The sequence below is a fragment of the Larus michahellis genome, chromosome 3 (genome assembly GCF_964199755.1).
Source record: "Larus michahellis chromosome 3, bLarMic1.1, whole genome shotgun sequence".
Classification (NCBI taxonomy): Eukaryota; Metazoa; Chordata; class Aves; order Charadriiformes; family Laridae; genus Larus; species Larus michahellis.
This window is the reverse complement of record NC_133898.1, coordinates 83,307,694-83,331,671: the sequence shown is the minus strand read 5'-3', so window position 1 is coordinate 83,331,671 and position 23,978 is coordinate 83,307,694. Positions and strand designations below refer to the sequence as shown.

The 23,978-nt window shown below is 42.4% G+C and overlaps 1 protein-coding gene across 1 annotated transcript in view; it reads right to left on the bottom strand.

Annotated features, from left to right (window-relative positions):
- Positions 1 to 23,978, bottom strand: part of PREP (prolyl endopeptidase) — a 102,723-nt gene that overhangs the window by 34,321 nt on the left and 44,424 nt on the right. The window contains exons 8-10 of the mRNA XM_074581030.1: positions 21,961 to 22,152; positions 13,306 to 13,503; positions 9,557 to 9,660 (exon numbers count right to left, since the gene is read on the bottom strand). Of these exons, the coding sequence (XP_074437131.1) occupies positions 9,557 to 9,660; positions 13,306 to 13,503; positions 21,961 to 22,152 (494 nt within the window). The remainder of the gene's footprint in view (positions 1 to 9,556; positions 9,661 to 13,305; positions 13,504 to 21,960; positions 22,153 to 23,978) is intronic.

Sequence of the window (23,978 nt, the reverse complement as noted above, 5' to 3'; positions counted from 1 at the left end):
GCACCTATGAAATACTGTAACGTGGATCCAAAAGAGCAAAAACCAGGCTCTGCGGCATTTTCCAGTTGCCATTAATTCAGGTTTTATATACGCATGACACCTTACACTTCAGTTCAAATCTTCTTAAGTCACTTATGTTCAAAGACTGCTAAAGAACAACAGCTCATTAAAGTTTCATATATGCTACACAGACAAAGCTAGGAAGATTGCTAGTCTTAGTAGGTGTTTCTTCAGGTATATAAGAATAAAGGAAGAGCCTTGGCAGGAGACCTGCCTTTCATTAAGGACATGGATCAGGATAGAGCCAGCAACATTTTTCTTTACTACTTTGTAATTCTGACGGAAATTCAAATTATGAAATAAATTCCACAGTGGTGTTCATTCTCCTGTAATCAGCAGTCTTTGCCTATTCTCAGTATATTTTTTGCATTCTTAATTTTGAGTTTCTTTCAAAGTTCCCTACGATGTTGCCTGAGTTTTGCAATAGCTATGCAAGGCTATCATCTAGGTTGAGAGTCATTTATAAACTGCTTTGATAAGCTGCCATCTTCCCTTCCCCTCCTCCAAGCAGAAGCATCACCAAGGGTCCAAGTGGGACCTCACAAATGGAAACAAGGACTGGAGCCTGGCAGAAGTGTGCAGCACTGGCAGCCTGACTTACTACAAAAGTGACCCGAGCAGTCCCAGACCTGGCCTAACAGCCTTTTTCACAGCTCAGCTGAGACTTCTCCATGGATCTGAGAGATACGGGGAAAAACTAACTTCCAAGACGTCATCACATTGAGATCATTTGCTGACAAAAGGCAAAACTGTATGAGTGGTGAGCCAAGGGTGCTCTTCCCAGCCTAACTACAGAGGTCACATTTCCCTAGAGCTGGTACTGAGCATGAGCGAGAACCAGAGACAGTGGTCTGGAGAAAGGAGAAAACCAGAAACAGTGATACTGACTTCCACCCCATTAGAGCCTAGTGGTGAAACTCTGCCAGGGATTTACAAAGAGAAGGTTTGCAAGGGCACAGCAACAGTGTGCTTCCTCCTTGAAATTATTTGTATTACTGTTCTACTTTACCTTAATTTAGCATGTAATTGATTTAAATGTAAAATGAGATTTTGTTTTTCCAGACATTTATTTCATAAAATTTGATTTACTAGAAAAATGCATTATTTCTAATTTATGGCAACCCCTTCTAAACCCTTTTTAATTACACGGGTATTTGCGTTCCATGATTACCCTTCTGAATTTCATGGCAGTATTATAATTTTACTAAGTTGTTTCCTAAAGAGAACGCTGTTTTCTTTCTCTTTTTCAGCTCACTGTGCCCCAAAGTTATCCTGTGGAAGTCCCTTAATGAATTTGAATGAAACAGTTGTCGTGGTTTAGCCTCAGATGGCAACAAAGAACCACGTGCCGCTCGCACGTGCCTTCCTAACACAGGAAGGATCGTAAGAAAAGGCAAGACTCTTGGGTTGGGACAAAGGCAGTTTAACAGAACAGCAAAGGGAACAGGCAAACAACAACAACACGGACAGGGGAATATACAAACGCGATTACGGGACCGCCGCCGCTCGCCGACCGGCTGGACCCAGGACGCCCCAGCCCGCTTTTAAGCAGCAACTTCCTGCCCCCTCCCCCGGCAGCTCAGGGTGGGCGTGGCTCACATGGCATGGAATACCAGGAAAAGTTAACCCTATCCCCACCGGAACCAGGACATTATCCACCCCTTATTCCATACCATCTATGCCATGCCCAGCAGGTTCCAATGAATTGCCACCACTTTCCCCTGTTATACATATATATATACACACATATAATGCCCTTAGTTTATGGGTCATCCCTCCAAAGTGTCCGTTGAGTTCTTTTAATCCACGGCTTTGGGCTCCATCTGTTAGAACAGTCTCTCAGGGCAGGTGAGATGCTGGGTGGTGCTGGTCTGTTGCATGCTGTATTTTTCGGAGCTTGTGACTGGTGCACCTGGTGTGGCTCATGCACGCAGTCCGTGGGCTGAAGATGTAGATCTTGAGGAAACTGCTGGGTGCCAGCTGCTGAGATCAGTTCTTATCCCATCATCCCTGTGCCTTACTTGTAGTACAACTGATATCAATTATAGCAATGAGGACATACAGTGACAGTGTTACTTATCAATTAACAGCACACGATCTGATTCATTGGCTATTCTCGCCCAAAATCAGATCCCCATGAGGTACACATCGGACTTCCCCATCCTGCCGCATCACCCACCAAGTGCACCCAGGTCCTTGGGCAAAAGCAATCCCACGGATGGGTCTGCCTTTGCCTGAGGCAGGACTAACCCAGACTGTCTTCCCTAGCATATTCTTCATATGCACTACGGGGACTTTATCCCCTTCTACAGTACGTGGAAGTTTTGATTGGGCAGGGCCAGCCCGATTGTTAGATCCCCTGGTGTTAACTAGCCAGGTAGCTTTTGCTAAATGTGTATCCCAGTGTTTGAAAGTCCCACCACCCATTGCTCTCAGTGTAGTTTTTAACAGTCCATTGTATCGTTCTATCTTCCCAGAGGCTGGTGCGTGATAGGGGATGTGATACACCCACTCGATACCATGCTCTTTGGCCCAGGTGTCTATGAGGCTGTTTCGGAAATGAGTCCCGTTGTCCGACTCAATTCTCTCTGGGGTACCATGTCGCCACAGGACTTGCTTCTCAAGGCCCAGGATAGTGTTCCGGGCAGTGGCATGGGGCACAGGGTATGTTTCCAGCCATCCAGTGGTTGCTTCCACCATTGTGAGCACATAGCGCTTGCCTTGACGGGTTTGTGGCAGTGTGATATAATCAATCTGCCAGGCCTCCCCATATTTGTATTTCAGCCATCGCCCTCCATACCAAAGAGGCTTCAAACGCTTGGCTTGTTTGATCGCAGCGCATGTCTCACATTCATGGATGACCTGTGCAATAGTGTCCATGGTCAAGTCCACCCCTCGGTCACGAGCCCATCTATATGTCGCATCTCTCCCTTGATGGCCTGAGGAGTCATGGGCCCACCGAGCTATGAATAGTTCACCCTTACGTTGCCAGTCCAGATCCACTTGAGCCACTTCAATCTTAGCGGCCCGATCCACCTGCTGGTTGTTCTGATGTTCCTCCGTGGCCCGATTCTTCGGTACATGGGCATCTACATGGCGTACTTTCACAACCAGATTCTCTATCCGGGCAGCAATATCTTTCCACAGTTCAGCAGCCCAGATGGGTTTGCCTCTGCGCTGCCAGTTGCCCTGCTTCCACTGCTGTAACCACCCCCACAGAGCATTTGCCACCATCCATGAGTCAGTGTAGAGATAAAGTACTGGCCATTTTTCTCGCTCAGCAATGTCCAAAGCCAGCTGAATAGCCTTCACCTCTGCAAACTGGCTCGATTCACCCTGTCCCTCACTGGCTTCTGCAACCCGTCGTGTAGGACTCCACACAGCAGCCTTCCACTTTCGATGCTTTCCCACAATACGGCAGGACCCATCAGTGAACAGGGCATATTTCTTCTCATTTTCTGGCAGTTCATTATATGGTGGGGCCTCTTCTGCACGCGTCACCTCCTCCTCTGGTGACATTCCGAAATCCTTGCCTTCTGGCCAGTCCATGATCACTTCCAGAATTCCTGGGCGACTGGGGTTTCCCATTCGAGTTCGCTGCGTGATCAGTGCAATCCACTTACTCCATGTAGCATCGGTTGCATGATGTGTGGTGGGGACCCTTTCTTTGAACATCCAACCCAGCACCGGCAGTCAAGGTGCTAAGAGGAGCTGTGCTTCTGTACCAACTACTTCCGAAGCAGCTCGAACCCCTTCATATGCTGCCAATATCTCTTTTTCTGTTGGAGTGTAGCGGGCTTCGGATCCTCTGTATCCACGACTCCAAAACCCTAGGGGTCGACCTCGAGTCTCCCCTGGTGCTTTCTGCCAGAGGCTCCAGGTAGGGCCGTTCTCCCCGGCTGCGGTATAGAGCACATTTTTAACATCTTGTCCTGCCCGGACTGGCCCCAGGGCCACTGCATGGACTATTTCCTGTTTGATTTGTTCAAAAGCTTGTCGTTGCTCAGGACCCCATTTAAAATCATTCTTCTTCCGGGTTACTTGATACAGAGGGCTTACAATTTGACTGTAATCTGGGATATGCATTCTCCAAAAACCCACAATACCTAAGAAAGCCTGTGTTTCCTTTTTACTAGTTGGTGGAGACATAGCTGCTATTTTGTTGATCACATCCATTGGAATCTGACGGCGTCCATCTTGCCATTTTATTCCTAAAAACTGGATCTCCTGCGCAGGTCCCTTGACCTTACTTCGCTTTATAGCAAAACCAGCATTCAGAAGGATTTGGACTATTTTACTCCCTTTCTCAAAAACTTCTTCTGCTGTGTTTCCCCATACAATGATGTCATCAATGTACTGCAGATGTTCTGGAGCTTCACCCTGTTCCAGTGCAGTCTGGATCAGTCCATGGCAAATGGTGGGGCTGTGTTTCCACCCCTGGGGCAGTCGATTCCAGGTGTATTGGACGCCCCTCCAAGTGAAAGCAAACTGTGGCCTGCACTCTGCTGCCAGAGGGATTGAGAAGAATGCATTCGCTATATCAATCGTGGCATACCACTTGGCTGCCTTGGACTCCAGTTCGTACTGCAGTTCTAGCATGTCCGGCACGGCAGCACTCAGCGGTGGCGTGACTTCATTCAGACCACGATAGTCTACAGTTAGCCTCCACTCTCCATTAGATTTTCGCACCGGCCATATGGGACTGTTAAAGGGTGAGCGAGTCTTGCTGATCACTCCTTGAACCTCTAGTTGACGAATCAGCTCATGGATGGGAATCAGAGAGTCTCGGTTAGTGCGATACTGCCGCCGATGCACCGTTGTGGTAGCAATCGGCACCTGTTGTTCTTTGACCCTCAACAACCCCACAACAGAAGAATCCTCCGAGAGACCAGGCAAGGCAGACAACTGTTTAACTTCCTCTGTCTCCAAAGCAGCTATGCCAAAGGCCCAGCGGTACCCTTTTGGGTCCTTAAAATACCCTCTCCTGAGGTAATCTATACCAAGGATGCATGGAGCCTCTGGGCCAGTCACAATGGGATGCTTTTGCCACTCATTCCCAGTTAGGCTCACTTCTGCCTCCAGTACAGTCAACTCTTGGGATCCCCCTGTCACCCCAGAAATACAAATGGGTTCTGCCCCTCTATAGCTTGATGGTATTAAAGTACACTGCGCACCCGTGTCCACTAGAGCCTTATACTCCTGTGGGTCTGATGTGCCAGGCCATCGAATCCACACCGTCCAATAAACCCGGTTGTCCCTTTCCTCCACCTGGCCGGAGGCAGGGCCCCCCTAATACTCGTCATAGTATCCATTACTCACTTCTTGCATAAATGACTTGGAAGTTCCTTCAAGAGGATCAGAAGCAAGATCAGGCCTTCTGCTTTGTCTGGGGAACGGCCCACTGGAAACTGGGGCGGCACTTTTCCTGGAGGGATCCCCTTTTGTGGTTGTCCTTCCTTGCAACTCCTGTACCCGTGTCCGCAGGATTGAAGTAGGTCGTCCATCCCACTTCCTCATGTCCTCTCCGTGGTCCCGCAGGTAGAACCACAGGGTGCCTCATGGTGTGTACCCTCTGTACTCCCTCTCTTGAGTGGGGAAATGCCTGCTTCTAATAGCTGAGACGCTGGCCCGTGCAGGTGGGGAGTAGAACATATTCTCTTCAAGTTGCTGGACCTTCCGCGACAGTTTCTCCACAGCTGAGACAAGGGGGGAAGAGAGACTTTCTTCATATCGCCGGAGCCGGCCAGCTACCTCATCCACCGTTGGTCCCTCTTCACCTTTCCATTCCATTACTGCCAGGGAGTTGGCATATGACGATGGTGCGCTCCGTACAAACTTCCGCCACATGGGCCTTGTGCATCGCACCTCATCAGGGTCTGTGGGTAAGTCGGCATTGTCCAAGTCATAATAAATCATCTCCCGCACGGCTAATTCTCTCAGGTACTGGATACCTCTTTCCATGGTAGTCCACTTGCTTGGCTGACATACAACATCCTCACTGAAGGGGTACCTCTCCCTCACGCCTAACAGGAGTCGTTTCCAGAGGCTGAGGGCTTGGGTCTTTTTCCCAATTGCCTTGTCAATGCCGCCTTCCCTAGACAGGGATCCCAGCTGCCTGGCCTCCCTACCCTCTAATTCCAGGCTACTGGCCCCATTATCCCAGCACCGGAGCAGCCAGGTGACAATGTGCTCGCCTGAAAGTCGGCTGAAATCTTTTCGCATATCCCGCAGCTCACTCAAGGATAGGGATCGAGTAATTATCTCTGGTTCTGCCTCTTCCTCCTGCTCTCGTGATGGCCCTGGTTCATCATCATCTCTTACTAAGCGAACTGATTTCTTTGTGTACTTCTTCTTCTGTATGGGGGCAACTGATACCGGCACGGGTTGGTTCTCTGGTTCAGTGGTAGTGTCTGCCGCAGGGGCTGCAGCAGCCGCAGTGTCTGCCGCAGGGGCTGCAGCAGCCGCAGGGGCCGCCGCAGGGGCTGCAGCAGCCGCAGGGGCCGCCGCAGGGGCTGCAGCAGCCGCAGGGGCCGCCGCAGGGGCTGCAGCAGCCGCAGGGGCCGCCGCAGGGGCCGCCGCAGCCGCAGGGGCCGCCGCAGGGGCCGCCGGTCTGGTTTCCATCTCTTCCCCTTGAGGGTGCTGCATAATTCTGAGCAGTGCCTGGTAGATACTGGCCAGGGCCCAGCACAGCGCGGTGAGTTGTGCCTCTCTAGAATAGCCACAACATTTTCCCTTCAAATATTCTACCACTTTATCAGGGTCCTGTAATTGTTCAGGGGTGAAGTCCCAGACCATTGGAGGCGAGTAGTTCTCTAGGTACCTGCCCATGCTCTCCCACATGCCATGCCACCCCTGACTATCCAGCCTCGGAGGAGATCTCTGGGTGGTAGTCTTAAATAGTCGCTTAACCCTAAACAAGACCTGGAACGTATTCAGGAGACATAGCACTAGGAACACACTAGTTTGAGTATCCCAAGGATATTCAAGATTCTCAAAAGCTGTCATACCTGACCCAAAGGAGAAAAGGGAGGCAAAAGGGCTGGGGAAACTATTAACAAATTCTGAGAGACTGTGTCCAATGTACGGACAGGACAACAAAACCACATAAACACCCCAAAATAACCGTCTGAACAGTGATGTTATCATATCATAAACAGATATCGCACAGGACAGCAGAATGATAATCCTCATCCCTCTTCCAGACATGGTAAACAGCATCGCAGGGAGTACATAAGCCATATAGGAATTTATGTAACACAGCCATGAGAACAAACCAAGCAACATGATGACCAGTGACTACTTACCTAATAAAATAAATGCATACAAGAAAAAAAAAAAAAAAACCAAAACCGTTTTTTCCACGTTCTAGTTGGATTCTGTCGTTATCTCAACCCTTCAAGCCCCACGTTGGGCGCCAAAAAGGACTGTCGTGGTTTAGCCTCAGATGGCAACAAAGAACCACGTGCCGCTCGCACGTGCCTTCCTAACACAGGAAGGATCGTAAGAAAAGGCAAGACTCTTGGGTTGGGACAAAGGCAGTTTAACAGAACAGCAAAGGGAACAGGCAAACAACAACAACACGGACAGGGGAATATACAAACGCGATTACGGGACCGCCGCTCCCCGCCGCTCGCCGACCGGCTAGACCCAGGACGCCCCAGCCCGCTTTTAAGCAGCAACTTCCTGCCCCCTCCCCCGGCAGCTCAGGGTGGGCGTGGCTCACATGGCATGGAATACCAGGAAAAGTTAACCCTATCCCCACCGGAACCAGGACAACAGTAAAAACACATTCTCTGTGAGAACATTTCCAGCAAACTGTCCTCTACGACACTTAGTTCTGTCCAGAGATGCAAAGACAAACAGATGGGGCTGTTTACAACCACCTCATGGACACACACTACCGTCTTTATGCTTCTAGAGAATCTGTCCCATATATGTGCCAGAGGCAAAATTAAAAATTTGAGATTAAGAGAAATATTTCATCTCCTTTCAAAGACTCCAAGCCATGCTGTCACACTATTGCTTAATTATATCTCCTAGGTCATTTAACCTTTTTCCAGGCTAAGCTTATTTAAGTTCCATGTTAGGCATGGATCATGTTATACCTTGGTATATAGAAAGAAAAATCCTCTATTCCACTCTTACACTACAGATGCAAAATGCTACATATAAAATAATTAATCCACCCTCCAGTATTTCTTCTATAAACTGCAGGTATTAAATATGCTAAGCATCACAATACAATGACTGTTTTTCCAGACCCCTAATTATTTAAACTAATTCCTGTGAACTCTCTCTAGAAGCTCCATATCTTCCTTAAAGTCCTCACCAGGGCATAGTATTTTATCAGGGGCTTGCCAAAGCTGTGTTTAGTGGAAAGATCCCTTACTACTTAAAATGTATATTTTGCATAATATTTTTAGTCACAATACTTGTTATGAGGTCAAAGCAATTGTCTACAAAAAGCCCTGTATTCTCCCAAACCTGTTTCATATCATCTGTAACTTACACTGTTTTCCACAGGAGTAATTTCTCTTAACTTTGTAAGCCTTAAACTTAGCTAATTCTTATGCGCCTTCACTTTTAACATTACAAACGTTAGTTACACATGTGTCTGTATTTTAATTTGCTTTTACCTTTTGCTCCTTGTTCTAGTTGTTCCAGCACTGCAAGCAAAGGGTCTAATCCTGCGCTTATGAAAATCAAAGTGAGTTGCTCCAAGTGTAACTGCACTGATGTGTTAATGAACACAATATACTATGGCACTTCTCAGAAACCTGGACAGAATGGGAAATTCTTATACAGCATGAATGAACATGATTTTTCTGTTCACATCACTAGATATTTTCCTGCTTTCCTTCCAAATAATCATGGTTAAGACTTTCCATAGTTTTGTGTCAGATTTCATATTTGATCCCGGTTACAAATGAATGAACGCATTTCCTTCTTTCCTTCCAATTTCTTACTGAAGTCTTAATAGAGATCCACACTATGAACTTGTGGCAAAAATCATCACTACTTTTATACAAGAGTGGTGGGGACAGAAGTGTTTATCTGCTGTTGACACTTCCCACAGTGGTCCCCGGAATGCTGTGGAAGTGCTGGGAAGACTATTCCAAGTCTCCTCTGTTTCTCCACTGCCCTATCAGACACTGGCCTATGGAAGCTATGCCAAGTTGCCCTGGTGGAAGAAATACATCAACATGGAAAAGCAGCAGCTTGATGTTAAAACAAATATCAAAGAATACCGTAACACAGGAAAAAATTAGAGAACATACTGCCTCACAATGTAAGACAACTGAGGACTGAGTCTGCCCCGGTTACCTGCAGTGGCAGCTTCCAATGTCTCTAACAAGACTTGGTGGAATTCCTTCAGAGTGCACACAGACCTGCAACCCAGGAGCCAATCAAAGCACTCTTGCCCTTAGCCAAGTGCAATTTTATTAAACTCTTACATAAGTGATTACAGCAAGGCAGCAGGACTCATGTTTATTACCTGAATTGTCTGGTAAACCGAAGGATCAAATCCTTTCACAGTCACCTCCCGGAAAACTCTTGGCTCCAGTTCCTCTTTGGTCAGATCACAGTGATATATAATACCTAAAATAGAGTGCAAGTTTGTCAGCTTAGTGCATACTCATCATTAAAAGGATGCCAGTTTAGGTACTGTGATGGAGTAATGAATGGCAACGGTAACTCAGCAGGGAGAAAAACAGTAGTTCCAGACACATTCTTTCGGTTAATATATAATTTAACACATACATACGTGCACTTCATCAAGAAGGGTGCAAAAGCTTTCTGTACAGAAAGAATAATTCTCACCACCCGTACAAAGCCAGGTATTCAAAGTGGGTTAACCAAAATGGAAAAAAGACTTTTTTTCATAACGTTACATAGCACTTGTTGAGAATGGTTATGTTAGAAAAAAGAAGTATGAAGTCAATTTTAAAATACCTCGTCTGGAGCCACTGGTCTGAGAATAAATATATCAAGAATTTCACTCTGGTCAACATTTTTCTTTTTATGATAAAATATTCTGAAATTACAATTTAAACAGACGCCCACTAATGGAAAGAGCTGAGCATCCACTTGAAACTGTGGTGGACTAGCACAGGATACCTAAGTAACTGAACAGAACTTGGTCTCGTATAATTTATTTTACAACCGGATCCTGCAGGTTTGAAGGCAACTTTGCTTGCTTGAGTTGCACCTATGATTTCCAAAGGATTATGCACATGAGAAAATTTACGTCTATAAGCAGTATAAAACTTCTAGGTTGCAGCAGAGGCACAATCAGAGACAATCTAGCAATCTAGACACTACACAGATGTCTAATTAGCCAAGAAGAATTTTGCATTTAGACTATAAATCACATTTCCTGTCATTCAACCCTAATAACACTTGAGCATGTGCCATAAAGTGTGACTACCGTTGTGTTTGCACATTGGTTACCACACCACAAAATCCTAATATTCATGGAGATACTACAGACACATATGATACATAAAACTAATCTCAGTTTTAATCAGTCTTTGTTTTTCTGCTTTACAACTATCTGGTCTCTGTAAAATTTTAAATATATATTAGGAAAAAAAACCACTAAAAGTTAAGGCAACAAGCCCTCTACAGAGATCCTCAATGTAATAAAGTTAACCAAGGTGGACAGGACTTGATTGAAATACTGCTGCATTGTGTATATTTTAGGTACTTCCAGGAAACCACCAGCAATTATTACAGAGGTTATAGCTATAAAAAATTATATTGAAAGGTGAAATAATGAAGAAACATATCTGATACAAGGGAATTGCCTCATTAAATCACTTTTATAGACTGTGGAAAATCAAAAAGATACAGAGTGGCAAAGGAACACAGATGAAAAACAACACTTCTAATAACTGACAAAGCCTCTTTCCGTAATGGTGAATTAACAGGGGAATAAAAGTAGGAGTACTCTAATCTGCTGGGAATTTTTTTTCTTCATTTGTCACAAAGTGACTAGCAAGCCTAATGCAGGGTGACAGATACAAACAAGCATTAAAGCAACATTTCCCTTAAAGATTAGGATCCAGAAAGTGATGCGAAAGCACAAAGGAAAGCACACCAGGCGGTAACAGGCAGAGCAGTCAGTCATTTGACATACATACAGCTGCCCAAGCTGGATAATGTATTGGCAAACATTACACACAGAGCAGGCAGAATAGCTGCATATCAGGGAACCATATGATGACGTATAAGCACAGTCATAGACTGCATTTCGGAAGTCAATCAACCTAACATTACAGTAACATGCAATTGAACCCCTGGTGCTGCATCTCTTGTTCTGTTGTATTTTTAGCAGCATGGCAGCTAATATCCAAAAACATAATAATGTTGGGGGCTGCACTGTTTTGCCTGGTGCTAAATAAATACAAAACACAAGAGTGCTCACGTCAGCGTCTGACTGGAGTGGACAGCAGAGATAACCATATTTTTCAGGGAATAGCAAAAAAGACTTTTTGGCATCTATGGTTTTAGAACTGCTTTATTCATTATTTCATATATATGTTTACTTTTACTTTTATTGTAGGTATTAAACACCAGTATGTTAATTTGTTTCTCATTAGGAAAAAAAAAAGTGCAACTTAATACAAGTGCAAATTATATTGATTTCTAATAGTAAAGTAGGAAGAACGAGTTTAATCAAGGACCAGCCCCATACCTTTTGTCTGATTATTCCACTGATAGGGCAAATGGAAGCTGCATGCAAATTAAAAAATATCCACACATCTACCTAAAAATTACCTCTCTGGTCTGCTTTCCCCACCCTCTCCTTATGCCCATACAGTCTACCTCCATTTCTTCCCTTCCTCTTTCTTCTAGATTCCAGGTTGCGCTGCCCCAGTTAACAGAGCTATGTCACGGCAAATTCTCTGTAGATGCTAAGCACATGGATGAAAAGGAGAAAAAAAATCTGTCTAAGCAAGCAGCACGCAGTGAGAGCAGCCACTGATGGCTGGCTGGCAAGCCATGGGCTAAAACAGAGCTCTGGGCTCTTCCCCTCCATATGTTTAGCAGCTGCAGAGATTCTAAGACGGTGTGGGCTTATAAAACTGGCAACTTCTGGCCCACAAGGTGGGATGTGAGCAAGTGAACTACCTGAACCATCAAGATGGGATGAAGTTAGTGGTAAATGCAAACGCCATCTCCTCTCCAAGTTGCAAAGGTTGCAAGGATCTGAATGTTGTTTCAAAGTTTGTTTAAAAGAGGAACTGGAAACATAATATATCTTTTTTCTGGTTATGTAAACAGTAAGATAAAAATAGGAAATTCATCACACTTTTTATCTGCTAAGCTTGAAACATAATTTTGGTAATTTGACACAATCCTTTCTAGCAAAACCAGCAAACCTAGAAAACTATTCTACAGCCATTTTGCAATGTGGCTGTGCTCTAACTGAAACAGAACAAAAATATACATGGGATGCTATAAGAACATTTTTGATCATCTTATGATTCATGATCACTCACAATCCTGGAAGAAGATAAAGATTCTGATGCCTGTCTCCCCTCTCCATATTTGAATCCTGTCCTGTATTATCTATTGATCATTTGGGAAAGAAAGGAAGCAAAGAAAGGGGACAGAACAGCAAATACGTTTTCTTGCCATATACTAGCTTGACAATTGCATAAAAACTTCCTTCTTGTTCAAAATCCTGAACACTTATTGGTGTCCCACACACGTATTATGTAACGCTGTGGACAGCTCTGGCTTTGCAGGATTGTAGAAAGAGGATTCCCACAGCAATCCAACACCACCAAGTGCTGTCAGCACAGACAGTAAGGATTGTCCAAGGAGACTATGCAAAAATGAATAACAGAGCTGCCAGAGAAAGAATTTTTGTGACTTTTATTAATGTTCTTCAAAATGGTGATGAAAATCACATTCTTTAATCACATTATCAATATTCTTCAACAGGATTTGTAAACTTATACCTTGCTGTATGAAGCAAGAGCTGTGAGAATGCTACAAGCCAGTCTTGTGTAATTTGTCAATGCAGGTATCTCAAATATTAGCACGCACATTATTTAGGCTTTGTGCATCAAGGACCGGTGCATTTTGAAGCGTACAACCTCTACTTACTACATGGGGGAGGAAACAATTTCACCTGCATCTTAGATATACCTAATAACTACTAAACAACAGAAAATGAGAAAGTTATTGCTACCAGGAAAAGGAACAATAACTACGGGAAAACCCCAATCTTACCTGGAGATAAAAAGGAAGTAAACTGATAGAATATTTCGGTGTCCTTCTTCTGGCCACTATATCCCACAATACTGCCAACCTCTAGAGGGAAGGTCTTGAGATGTGCACCAGTAGCTAGGTCATGAAGTTGCAGGATGTTCTTCACGTCGTGCAGATAGCACAAAACCAGAAAGTTGGACCTCACACAAGCAACCCATTCTGCAGAGTGTGGAAAAGAAAAAAAAAGCCACAGAAAATACAGTAAAAAAAATTGTAAGAAAGAAAACAATCAGACATAATCTGATTCTAAAATTCTTTAACATACCTAAATAAATGCACCAAAATTTCTGACATGCATTGAATTTAACTCTTAGCTATTTAGAGGTCACCTGCCTTCTGAAAATATAAAGTGAACCCAGAAGTAAAGGCTGACACGCTTTGGAAACACAATAACCCTGCTGCTTGAAGCTAATCTATGCAAACACAGGAAAAAAAGAATTGCTTAACCAAGATGCTTATGCACTTGGGGTGCTTATAAAGCAATACTGCTCTTAAATGTCACATATTTCAACGCAAAGCCCAAACAAACACTTATCTTTGCCAGCAATACTTATGGAAATGCATGAAAATCAAAACAATCATTATGATTTAGTCTCAAGCTAAACTAATAAGAACAAAAAGACATGTGATCCTGTATTGCACATTAAAGTATGTTAGAGGTTATTATTCATCATGTTTTAATCGCCTAAGCGTTCAGGAGGCTATTCTCGTAAGCAAGCTCTAGCAGGTGTAAGAGAAGGGCTATTCTGCGGTGATACCCTCGACACACCGTTTTCAAAAAAATATTTTTTATTCAAGATGCTAATGTTGTTAAGCAGCCTTCCTGAGACTGTAAGGTAGTAGGAACAGGATGCAGCACAGTGAACTCAATCTGGCAAAAGGATCCGGGAACCAAGGGCTCTGCAGAGGTTCATTTCCTTTATGCCCCTCCTGGCAGCCCTGGGCCCCTCCAGAGCTGCCCACCTCGGCTGCGCAGCTGTGCAGGAACAAGAACTTCTGCTTCACAGAACCTTTCACGTTCTCAGTTTGTTCCTCAGAAGAATTACCAGAAATATGTGAACTTTTTCATGGAATGATATTTTTTTTAATTGGACTTTGGAAAATCCAACTGTTTTAAAAAAAAAATAAATGTCTGGGCTGGCAATTTCTACAAAAATCCCTGCAGTTCTACTGACCATCTCACTTCAATCCCCATCTTTATATCCTGTGAAATGTAGAAACTCTTCAGGGAAGGTCAGGTTGAACGGGGCTCTGAGCAATCTGATCTAGCTGAAGATGTCCCTGCTCATTGCAGGGGAGGCGGGACTAAATGACCTTTAAAGATCTCTTCCAACCCAGATTATTCTACGATTCTATGAACAATGAGAATATGCAGTTATTTAAAATGACTGCATTTCAGGAGGATGGGGCCAGGCTCTTTTCAGTGGTGCCTGACAACAGGACAAGAGGTAACGGGCACAAACTTGAACATAGGAAGTTCCACCTAAACATGAGAAGGAACTTCTTTACCCTGAGGGCAGCAGAGCACTGGCACAGGCTGCCCAGAGAGGTGGTGGAGTCTCCGTCTCTGGAGGCGTTCCTGTGCAACCTGCTCTAGGTGACCCTGCTCTGGCAGGGGGGTTGGACTAGATGATCTCCAGAGGTCCCTTCCAACCCCTATCACTCTGTGATTCTGTGAAAATATTTATTACATTGTCATTGCACAAATCTGCCAACATTCACATGTATAACTGGTTTATTAACACAAAATATGAATCAAAAAATAGCATTCCTATAGTACCATACTATTTTTGCCTGCAGAATTAACTGCTCTGCAATGAGATCCCATGAACTCCACTGATATTCCCAGAAACATCTGTAACTAAAATGTCCAGTTTTACTCTCGAAGCTTCCTGACACCTAAAGTTTCACAAAATGGATTACGGACACTCTCAGGTCAACTTCAAATGTATATAATATGTAGCTTTGCCTCAGCAACAATACTACTTAAGCAATCTTTATTTTAAAATTAAATTGTGATGACTCAATTCCTCGCTAATCATTTGATAAAGCACTGCAGTTTAATGGATGCTTTCATCAAAAGCCAAAGTACATTATTACTTCAACTTACATATTATGAAGAAATATTACTCTTTTACTAAAAAGATTCAATTGCCCAGGGGTAAGACTTACGTGGGGCTTCCTGCTATTGAAGAACTTGCCTAGGAAGCAGCAATATTAACTTTCCATCACCTCTTTAGTTTACAAATTAGATGCTCTCAGCAACGTGAGGATAAAAGATGTGAAGACAATGCAAGATATCTTTAAAACATTCCATGAGATTTAGGAACATAGCTTCTGTGTATAATACCTGTATTATAACTGGTTTTGGTGCATCGCTAACTGCCTCCAAAACTTACAGTAATGGAAGCTACAAAGTAATACAAAAATCAAAACTGAGCAAAACATTGAAGTAGACTTGAAAGAGCGTAAGAAAAAAAAAAGACACCAAGAACCAACATGCATACGCATAGCAAGCTAAAACCAATGCTGAATTATTAACAAGAGCTATTTTTTGACTGCAAGCTACAAACTGAGTCTCTGTTACTCCCATGCTCAGCACTGAGAACTGCAGATACTGTCGAGCTTGTTGCATTAGCAGTCAGCCTCCTTGGGTTTGCTCATGCTTTGCAGAACACATCCTGCATGCCTCTCTACTTCCTGCAAGCTTTTAAGCCTGACACCATTGCTGTAGGCTCCCTTTATAGACAATGGGCAGAAATAAGCACCTTTAGAATGCAGTTCACCCAATTATTTTGGATACCATATTCTGGGAGACTGTAAATTGCTTGCTGAGCAGTTTTACTCACACAAGTGTTTTTTTACAAGTTAACCATCCGAGACCTCTCCATTGTATAGGGTCAGTTTATCTTCAGTTAATACCAATGAACAGAGCAGCTATTCTCACAGTTACACCTAAATTTATGAATTGTCCTCCAGCATACTTACAGTCCACTGACTTACAATACCCATCAGTCAAAGGATTGATTTTACTAAACAATAAACAGACGTTGCCTTTTCCAACCTGAGCCTCTTGGCTCAGGCATCAGAGAGGGACGGACACACTTGGAGACACCTGCAGGTACTGAAAGCAGGCATGAAGAATTATCCTTGGTACTGCCCATTTCCCTCTGAAGATGACAGTGACCACCTTATTGACTACAATAGTTTACACACAATTCTTCAATACCTAGATTTGGGCTACAGGAATTATACTTAACGAGGCCTAGAAAACTGCGCTCAACCACCTCTAGAAGTTCTAGTTCAACCTTTTAGAAATTCATATACTGCTACTTTTCAAAAACTCTTTTGTTTTGACAGCTTTCATTACTAGCAAAGGCATGCCACTAACTTGGCACCAGCAATGTTGCTATGAACAACCTTTGAAATAGCTTCAGGAAAAAAAGGTTGAATCCTCACACCAAACATCTGTGCCACTAACCTTAATTACTTATGACAGTCCTGACATTTCATTTCTGCAGCAGTAGCTACAGCATGTTGTGTCCAACTGTACAAACATGCTTTGACAGATGCATGCTGAAATGTCGATGGAGAACACACTGAGCTAGGAGAGGCAGGCAGCCATACGTCTTCAGCAGAAACTGCTGACTTACTTGCTGTACAATGTGCTTGTGCGTCCACTCAACAAATAACGAGTACATTTTAATGGACTGTCAAACCTTTAGCTGGAAAATAGACCTGGAAGGTCATTTTGGTTTCTTTGGTCATCACAAACAGCAACCGTAAATTTCAGTGTCTGCAGATTAACAGGTATTAACGCTGATCTCAATTAAAATGACCCGTAACTACTACTCAAGGCTACTTATGGGTAGACTTGCAAGCAAAGCATGAGAAATTTACAGAATAAAACATGAATCATTCTGAAACATGTGAGTAAACATTGATGAGCCCTCACAACATATGAAAAGGCGTATGTCTTCTCTCTGGGACACCATCCTCAGTCACAGCCTGCCATGTTTAAATTAATGGAAAAGCTCCAATCAATCTCAACAAGACAAGAATTTTATACCCCACATCCTATCAGCACGAGACATACAAACAAGAGACAGAGCGTGTGGGAGGCAAAGCTCTTCTGAAGCTGCAAACATCAGGAGTAACGCTTCCCTAAGTGAGCTACAGGCTTTAGTCACCTATGACTGATGCAGGTTTTCCATGCTAAACAGAGTTAAACAGAGCCACAAAAGCCCTTCCAGGGGAGCAGAATAAAACTTTCAGTCAGGGATACGCATCTGGACCATATCCTCTCCCCACGTCCCCAGTGACTGAGGGACTGTATCTGCCTTGCCCAGATCTTAGGGGGTGCTTTTTGTTGCTGGGAAACACTGGAGCTAAGCCACATCCCAGCTGGTTTGTTGTTTGTTGGGTTTTTTTGTGCCCCCCCCCCCCCCCCAGTTTCACAGTAGAAGCTTATCAATCTGGTCATTTGCATTGCAGCCAATTTCCTCCTCTCTGCCACACTTCTGCAGTAGCCGTCTCTGCAGGGCGCCTCCTCTGGGCTATACACACAAGGTCACACGACAGCTCCTCAGAACAGTCACACAATCCTTCAGGCACCCGCTCTGCAAGCGGAACTCCCAAATGCGTAAAGCTGTGGGTACTCTAAAAAACACCACAGTGTAACGGAGTGCACAAGCTTCCTGACAGCCGAGATGAACATGAGGGATTACTCACAGCCATGCACATCCTTGTCATTCAGGATCAACAATTTCCTGGTACTCATTCCAGACTTTCCCTCCTGATTTGACTACAGTGCCAAAGGATACATTTCGGTTGCAGTAACTCCCCTCCCCAAACTCTGAAGCGTTTATGAATAAGCTAGCAGGTTAAAGGTATGAAGAAAAACACTATTTTTGACTTGGAGCGCACATTCCAGCTGAGGGAAAGGAAACATTTTACAAGCACTGAGTTTAGGTGTGCAGATGTGTACAAGGTACAGAAGCTTTGCCCCTGCTTGTTAAATGTCCAACTGAGATTCAAGAAACTGCTCAAGAACACTCACCTCATCTATGACACATTCAGCAATATGTTTTATTTCTCAGCCCTCCTTACTCACGAGATCTATTCTGTTTTTCTTTCTGTGGTCACGTGTACAGGGCTGGATATAACTGCTACTCTCAAGATGCCCTGCTCTACCAGTATTGGGCACCTTTGGGGGTGGGGTGGGGAGTGTCACAGTTCTCAAAATTAATTATTTAACCTTCCAAAGACAGCAAGTTTATCCTATGCCTTAGAACTAGGCTGCCTTTTAACTAATTCAGCACACCTACTTGCAGCCATGTGGTCATTTAAAGCACTAGTTCAACATTAAGATGTGAATCTCCCCTGTGGTTCTATTTTAAGACTCCCTGAAAATTAAAAGTAACACTTTATAAACAAACTCCAAAGGGGAGGAAATGAGTCTCATCACACCTCAATATGTTCTGAGGCCCCCCCTTAAATTTAGTTTTAAAATAGCTGTCATTTATTTCTTCCTCTCAGCTCACAGAGTAGAGATCTAAATTTACCTCAACTCTGTGTGAAATCCCTGCTGAGAGTTGTAAAATGTGGTGTGTGTACAATCTCATTGCAGGAACATGCTTGGGTTTTTTTCCCCTGTATTTCCCAAATTGGCTTATTTATAAACAGTTCTGAAAACAAAAAAGTCAAAGCCAATAAAAAAGTCTATCTTGAAGAATATGTTGAAGAAACCAAATGACATTCACACCGCCTTGTAGGCATATGTGTTTATTTCTTGGTTATATTATATTAGCTACAGCGTCTTCCCTAAGAATGCACTATGATACTTTGTGGAATTTCTCTTTTTGCCATTGATGGACACTGGCAGAGCTTCGTAATTCTTAATCTTGAATTTATTATTCATAAATAAATCTATTTCTATATGTGCATGGTGCAGCTTTTATGAAACTGAATCTAAGTTAACATATAGAAATAAAGAGGGCTATGGCTACCAGGCGATCACACCAGAGAGGGAGACTTTTGAGCTGAGTATCTATATATGCCAGTAAAACACATTTGTGACCTAGAGCATCACTGACTATAATGTTTATAAAGAAATTCTAATACAGCTAATTACATCTTGATAAAGAGTCTCTCCCACACATATGTAAAATTGGACAAGCAGCAATACTCATTTACCCTTTGAATCACTGCTGTCCTAGCTTCTGCAGAAGGCTTTTCATTACATTGTCATCTCTGGATCACATAAAATCAAATTCACTTGACTGCAAGGTTTTCAAGACAATGAATTATTAATTACCTTCTGCTATATTTATGTCTTTCTAAACCAAATCTTGGAATGATTAAAACAACATGACATAGAGACTGGCTTGCTTGCTGGCTTCATCAAATGAAGGAGTGTTTTTTTTATTTATTCCGGGCTACAATCTCCTGATAAAACTCCCTTATCTTAGCACTGATGATGCAACATTAATTTGAAAGTGGCTGACACAAAGAAGCAACGGAACAATTCAAACTTACTTTACTGTAGCACTAAGATCTACTTGTAACTCACCTTATGGAAACACTTTCATTTGTTAATTTAATCCAATTCATTCACATACCTCTCCAAAGAGCTAGAGAGAGAAGTGGACATACAATTGCCTACTCTGGCGTCACATTCAAATACAGTAGAAGCCTAATGACACACAACAGACTCCTGAAAGTTACTCTGATGGTTTCCTATGACAAATTATGTTTGCCTTTAAGTGCTTAGGAGCTGAATGCCTGTTGTGTTTACAGTCTGAAGGCCAGTGCCCACAGCAAACCCATTTATCTGAACTTTCAGTTTTCTAAATGCAGTTCTTGTTATGTTTGTATAGTCAACGCTGTCATGTATAAGCCATTAAAGGAGTGTTCCATGCATCAATTATTTTTTTTTTACATGCACAAACATAAACTTAGCACAACTTTGCCTTTAAAATGAAACCAAAATAGAGTTGAGCTAAATACTGCAATGTAGTGAAGAGCAGATGTGGCCTTTATCTTAATGGGAAGGAATATATAGCCAGTGCCTATATTGCCACTGGTCAAAGCTCCTTTGGCTGCCTAGACCACATCTGAGGTAAATCCATACACGGTAACCACATTTCATGTCAATCACATGTTTCTGTCCCGTTCTATTTGAACATTCACCACCTCTAAGTCAATTCTTCAACTTGGTCCCACTTTATAAACTGCAGTTCTTCGTAACTTAAGCATGGCTTCACAGGCTGTCAGCAAATTTGCACACAATCAGAAATTAAGCCTTGCAAGCCATTTTTCACTTACACCTATTATTTATTCCCTGCTTAGGACTTAAAAGGTACTTCATGTAAGATGCATTTACGATGATTCAAAGAGTTCCCAATCTTAAGAAAAAGATTTGTGTCTCACCAAGCTCTGATTTTCTACTTTTGTAGAAATTTGTTTACCAAAATTCTTGCAATATTCTAGACCCCGGTCCTTTGCACCATCACTACAATTCTGGGCGTGCTCAAAGTCACCATTTATGTCATACTGGTGACATACCTTGTCTAGACTGTGGCAGAAATCATGTGGGGCACATTGTGAAATGCAGACAGAAATTAAGTTTTTATTTTAGGTATCTTGAAAAGCAAGATCTTAAGAGGAATTTGAAACAGTAGTCAAATAAGTTTGGCTTAGTGGGGAAAGACAGAAGTTACTGTATTTACATATCAAATCACACACATACAGAGAATTCTCCCCATTCTACAAAGCAGCTCTTCACCAGAAAAGCAGCAAATATGAATGAATTTGTATAAAGATGGATTAATAAAAAAAAAAAAGCAGTCTTTTTTAATAGCTATAATTATGCTAGTCAGATAAATCATAATTGTATCTTGTACTGTATGGAGAACCGATTATACAAATGTACACAAAGCACCTGTCAAAAAAACAGCTCAGAGGAGGTTTTTCTGTATTTCCTGAAACTAATTCTAAGTTTTAACAGAACTTTCCCAAAAATGATGGGATTAAAAAAATACACCTTTATTGTAATTATATCAAACCCAAAGATTTATGTTTTGAACTCGCTTTTATACTTAAGAGATTTCCATGTCCTTCAACTTTCCCCGAGGCTTTTTTCAAGTGTTGTCTACTCTTCTTATCCCAGGAACAACAGAAAATCCTATCTCAAACTCTGACCAACTCTGTTCATAACAATGCCTGCACTACTGCTAGGTTTGCTCTTTCCCTTCTTTCTGATTACAAAGTCCCTCTTGCTGTAATCCCTGACTGTCTAGTAGATGTTTACTGCACTGACATGAAGCAGGAAAATACTTTCCCCTCATTTCCTATAAACACAGAATTAAAACGAGGACAGACGAAGCAACTTCACTACGGCCACACAGGACGTTAGAACGAGAGAGAGAGAGAGAGAGAGAAATGTATCCTGGATCTCTTGAGTCTCAAGTCTTTTAATTGCAAATCCTAAACAAAGTTTAAGCGTGGGAAGAAATGAAGAAGGTCTGTACAAGATCGTTCAATAGACTAATTACTGAATTAATTTGAAAAAAAAAAAAAAGAATTGAAAACCTTTTACTTGACATGAACTCTTACCTAGAACATCTCTTTCATGTTCAGGGACGAGAACTTTCCATTTGGATTCGTCTGGGTCACTGAAGTCAATGTTGATTAACCGGTAATTTGGAGAATGGCGGTTTGTCTTGAAAGTGAACACTGTTCCTTCATTGGTGACATACTCGTACTCAGCCTCAAAGTTATCTATCAGCTTCACCCATTTAAGAATTCCTGCAAGATCAAACATATAATGTAAATTCGTCACCTCCTGAAACAAAATTTTTTAACACCTGAGTGCAAGGTCTTCCTGACAATTGCTATATGCTCTTCCTTGAACAACAGCAGTGACCACAAGAGGTACAGCTATGGAAAGGGCCGAATATGTACTAAATATCAAGAATTTATAAAGAATGCTCCAGATTAATAGGCTACAGTGGAAAAATGCAAGTTCGTGGACATTTTAACATACTGGTTTTGAGGAATTTCTAGCAAAATACATGCAGAACGCTGACAGAACCATGGCTAGTGTTTCACTAGCTTTCCTTAGGGGCTGCTGGAGAGCTCAGATGTTTGTTACAGAGGTGCTTCTACCACACTGACTGCCGTGGAGCCAACGCTACCGAGCACATCAGGTTCTTGCCAATGGAGCTCACAAACCCCCACTTCTACAGACTTCTTAGAGTGGCGAGTCAGAGCTGAGTCTGTGCTAAGCTTTCAAACTCAACCTTATTTTTAATAGTGTTTTTTTCTAATTACTATTTAATTATAAAATAAATTCTTGGGTCATTTGGGTTTTTTTACTTTTTGCAAAGAAAGTTACTTTTTCTTAAAGTGAAAAGTTTTCCATGCTCCTTAAAAGCCTGGAACTTCCCACAGAATATAAATGACGCTACTTGAATGAGTACAATAAACTTCAGTATCAGGAATCTCCCTGTCAATTCAGAAATAACATTCCTGAAGTGTCGCTCTGCAGAAGCTTGTCACCACCAGAGGACAACCACAGACAGTTAGTTAACTAAAACGTTAACTTCTGAGTTTGTGAAGAATAAAACTGCATTTTCCTTATTAACCTTCTAGAATATCACACTCGCTAATAGCAGTGCACTTCTCAAACATGAATTGCCTCAGCTTACTCACTCTGTACCACAGTCTTATTATTGACTCAACTTGGAGCTGGGACTGAAAGACTCCATATTTTTTTTAGGCACATTTTACTGTTTCGCAGTAGGTTTAGAGAAAAAGCAGCAGGGCTAGATCAGGTATGTAATATACTTATTATATGTATCAACTGGACTTACTATTACAAGCATCCTCTATTAGCTATGCTGAAAAACCAGAATCCTTACTGATCTGCGAAATAAAAGCTTTTATATCTTAAAAAAAATTTAGCACGCTCTCTGCCTCTTTCCTAAAACTAAAGGTTGGGTCTTTGCTTTTAAGTATAAACAAATAAGCTGTGCATAAATTTGTTCATGAAACCCTGTAATAGAATGTTTGTTCAAATAAAACAGCACATCAGCTTATTTTATAATATTAAAAGCTGAGCAAAATAATAGAAGTAGATCATAGCTGAGCTGTTATTACTGTAAGTTTAAAAAAAGAAAAGAGTAATTGAGAAAGCAGTGAGATGGCTAAGGTCATTTTAACCCATTAAACGTAATAACAGAGTGTAGTTGGGCCTAGTACATTCATAAAGCTCGTATCTCTTAATTGCTGTTTTGGTTTAAAGAAAACTTCCCTGTCTCTTCGCGCAAAGTGACAGATTAGCCAACTAAATTCTACCTTTCATACTGCTGTAATACAGACTTCCCAGACAATCCAGTCAACTTAATATCCTGTCTCTAAGTGAACCAATTGCACGTAAAATCTTGATTTTCGTGGAGGTCCTAAGTTTTGTCCTTCTCAAGGGATTTCACATTGAAGAAAAATCCTGCTAAGTCTCCCCAGTTGCTCAGAGTTCTATAGAGAAAACCTGTTTTGATGCCCGGTAAAACAAAGAATATCCAGCCTACAGTGAACTCTGACATACACCAGTGAAACTGTTTTAAGATCTCATG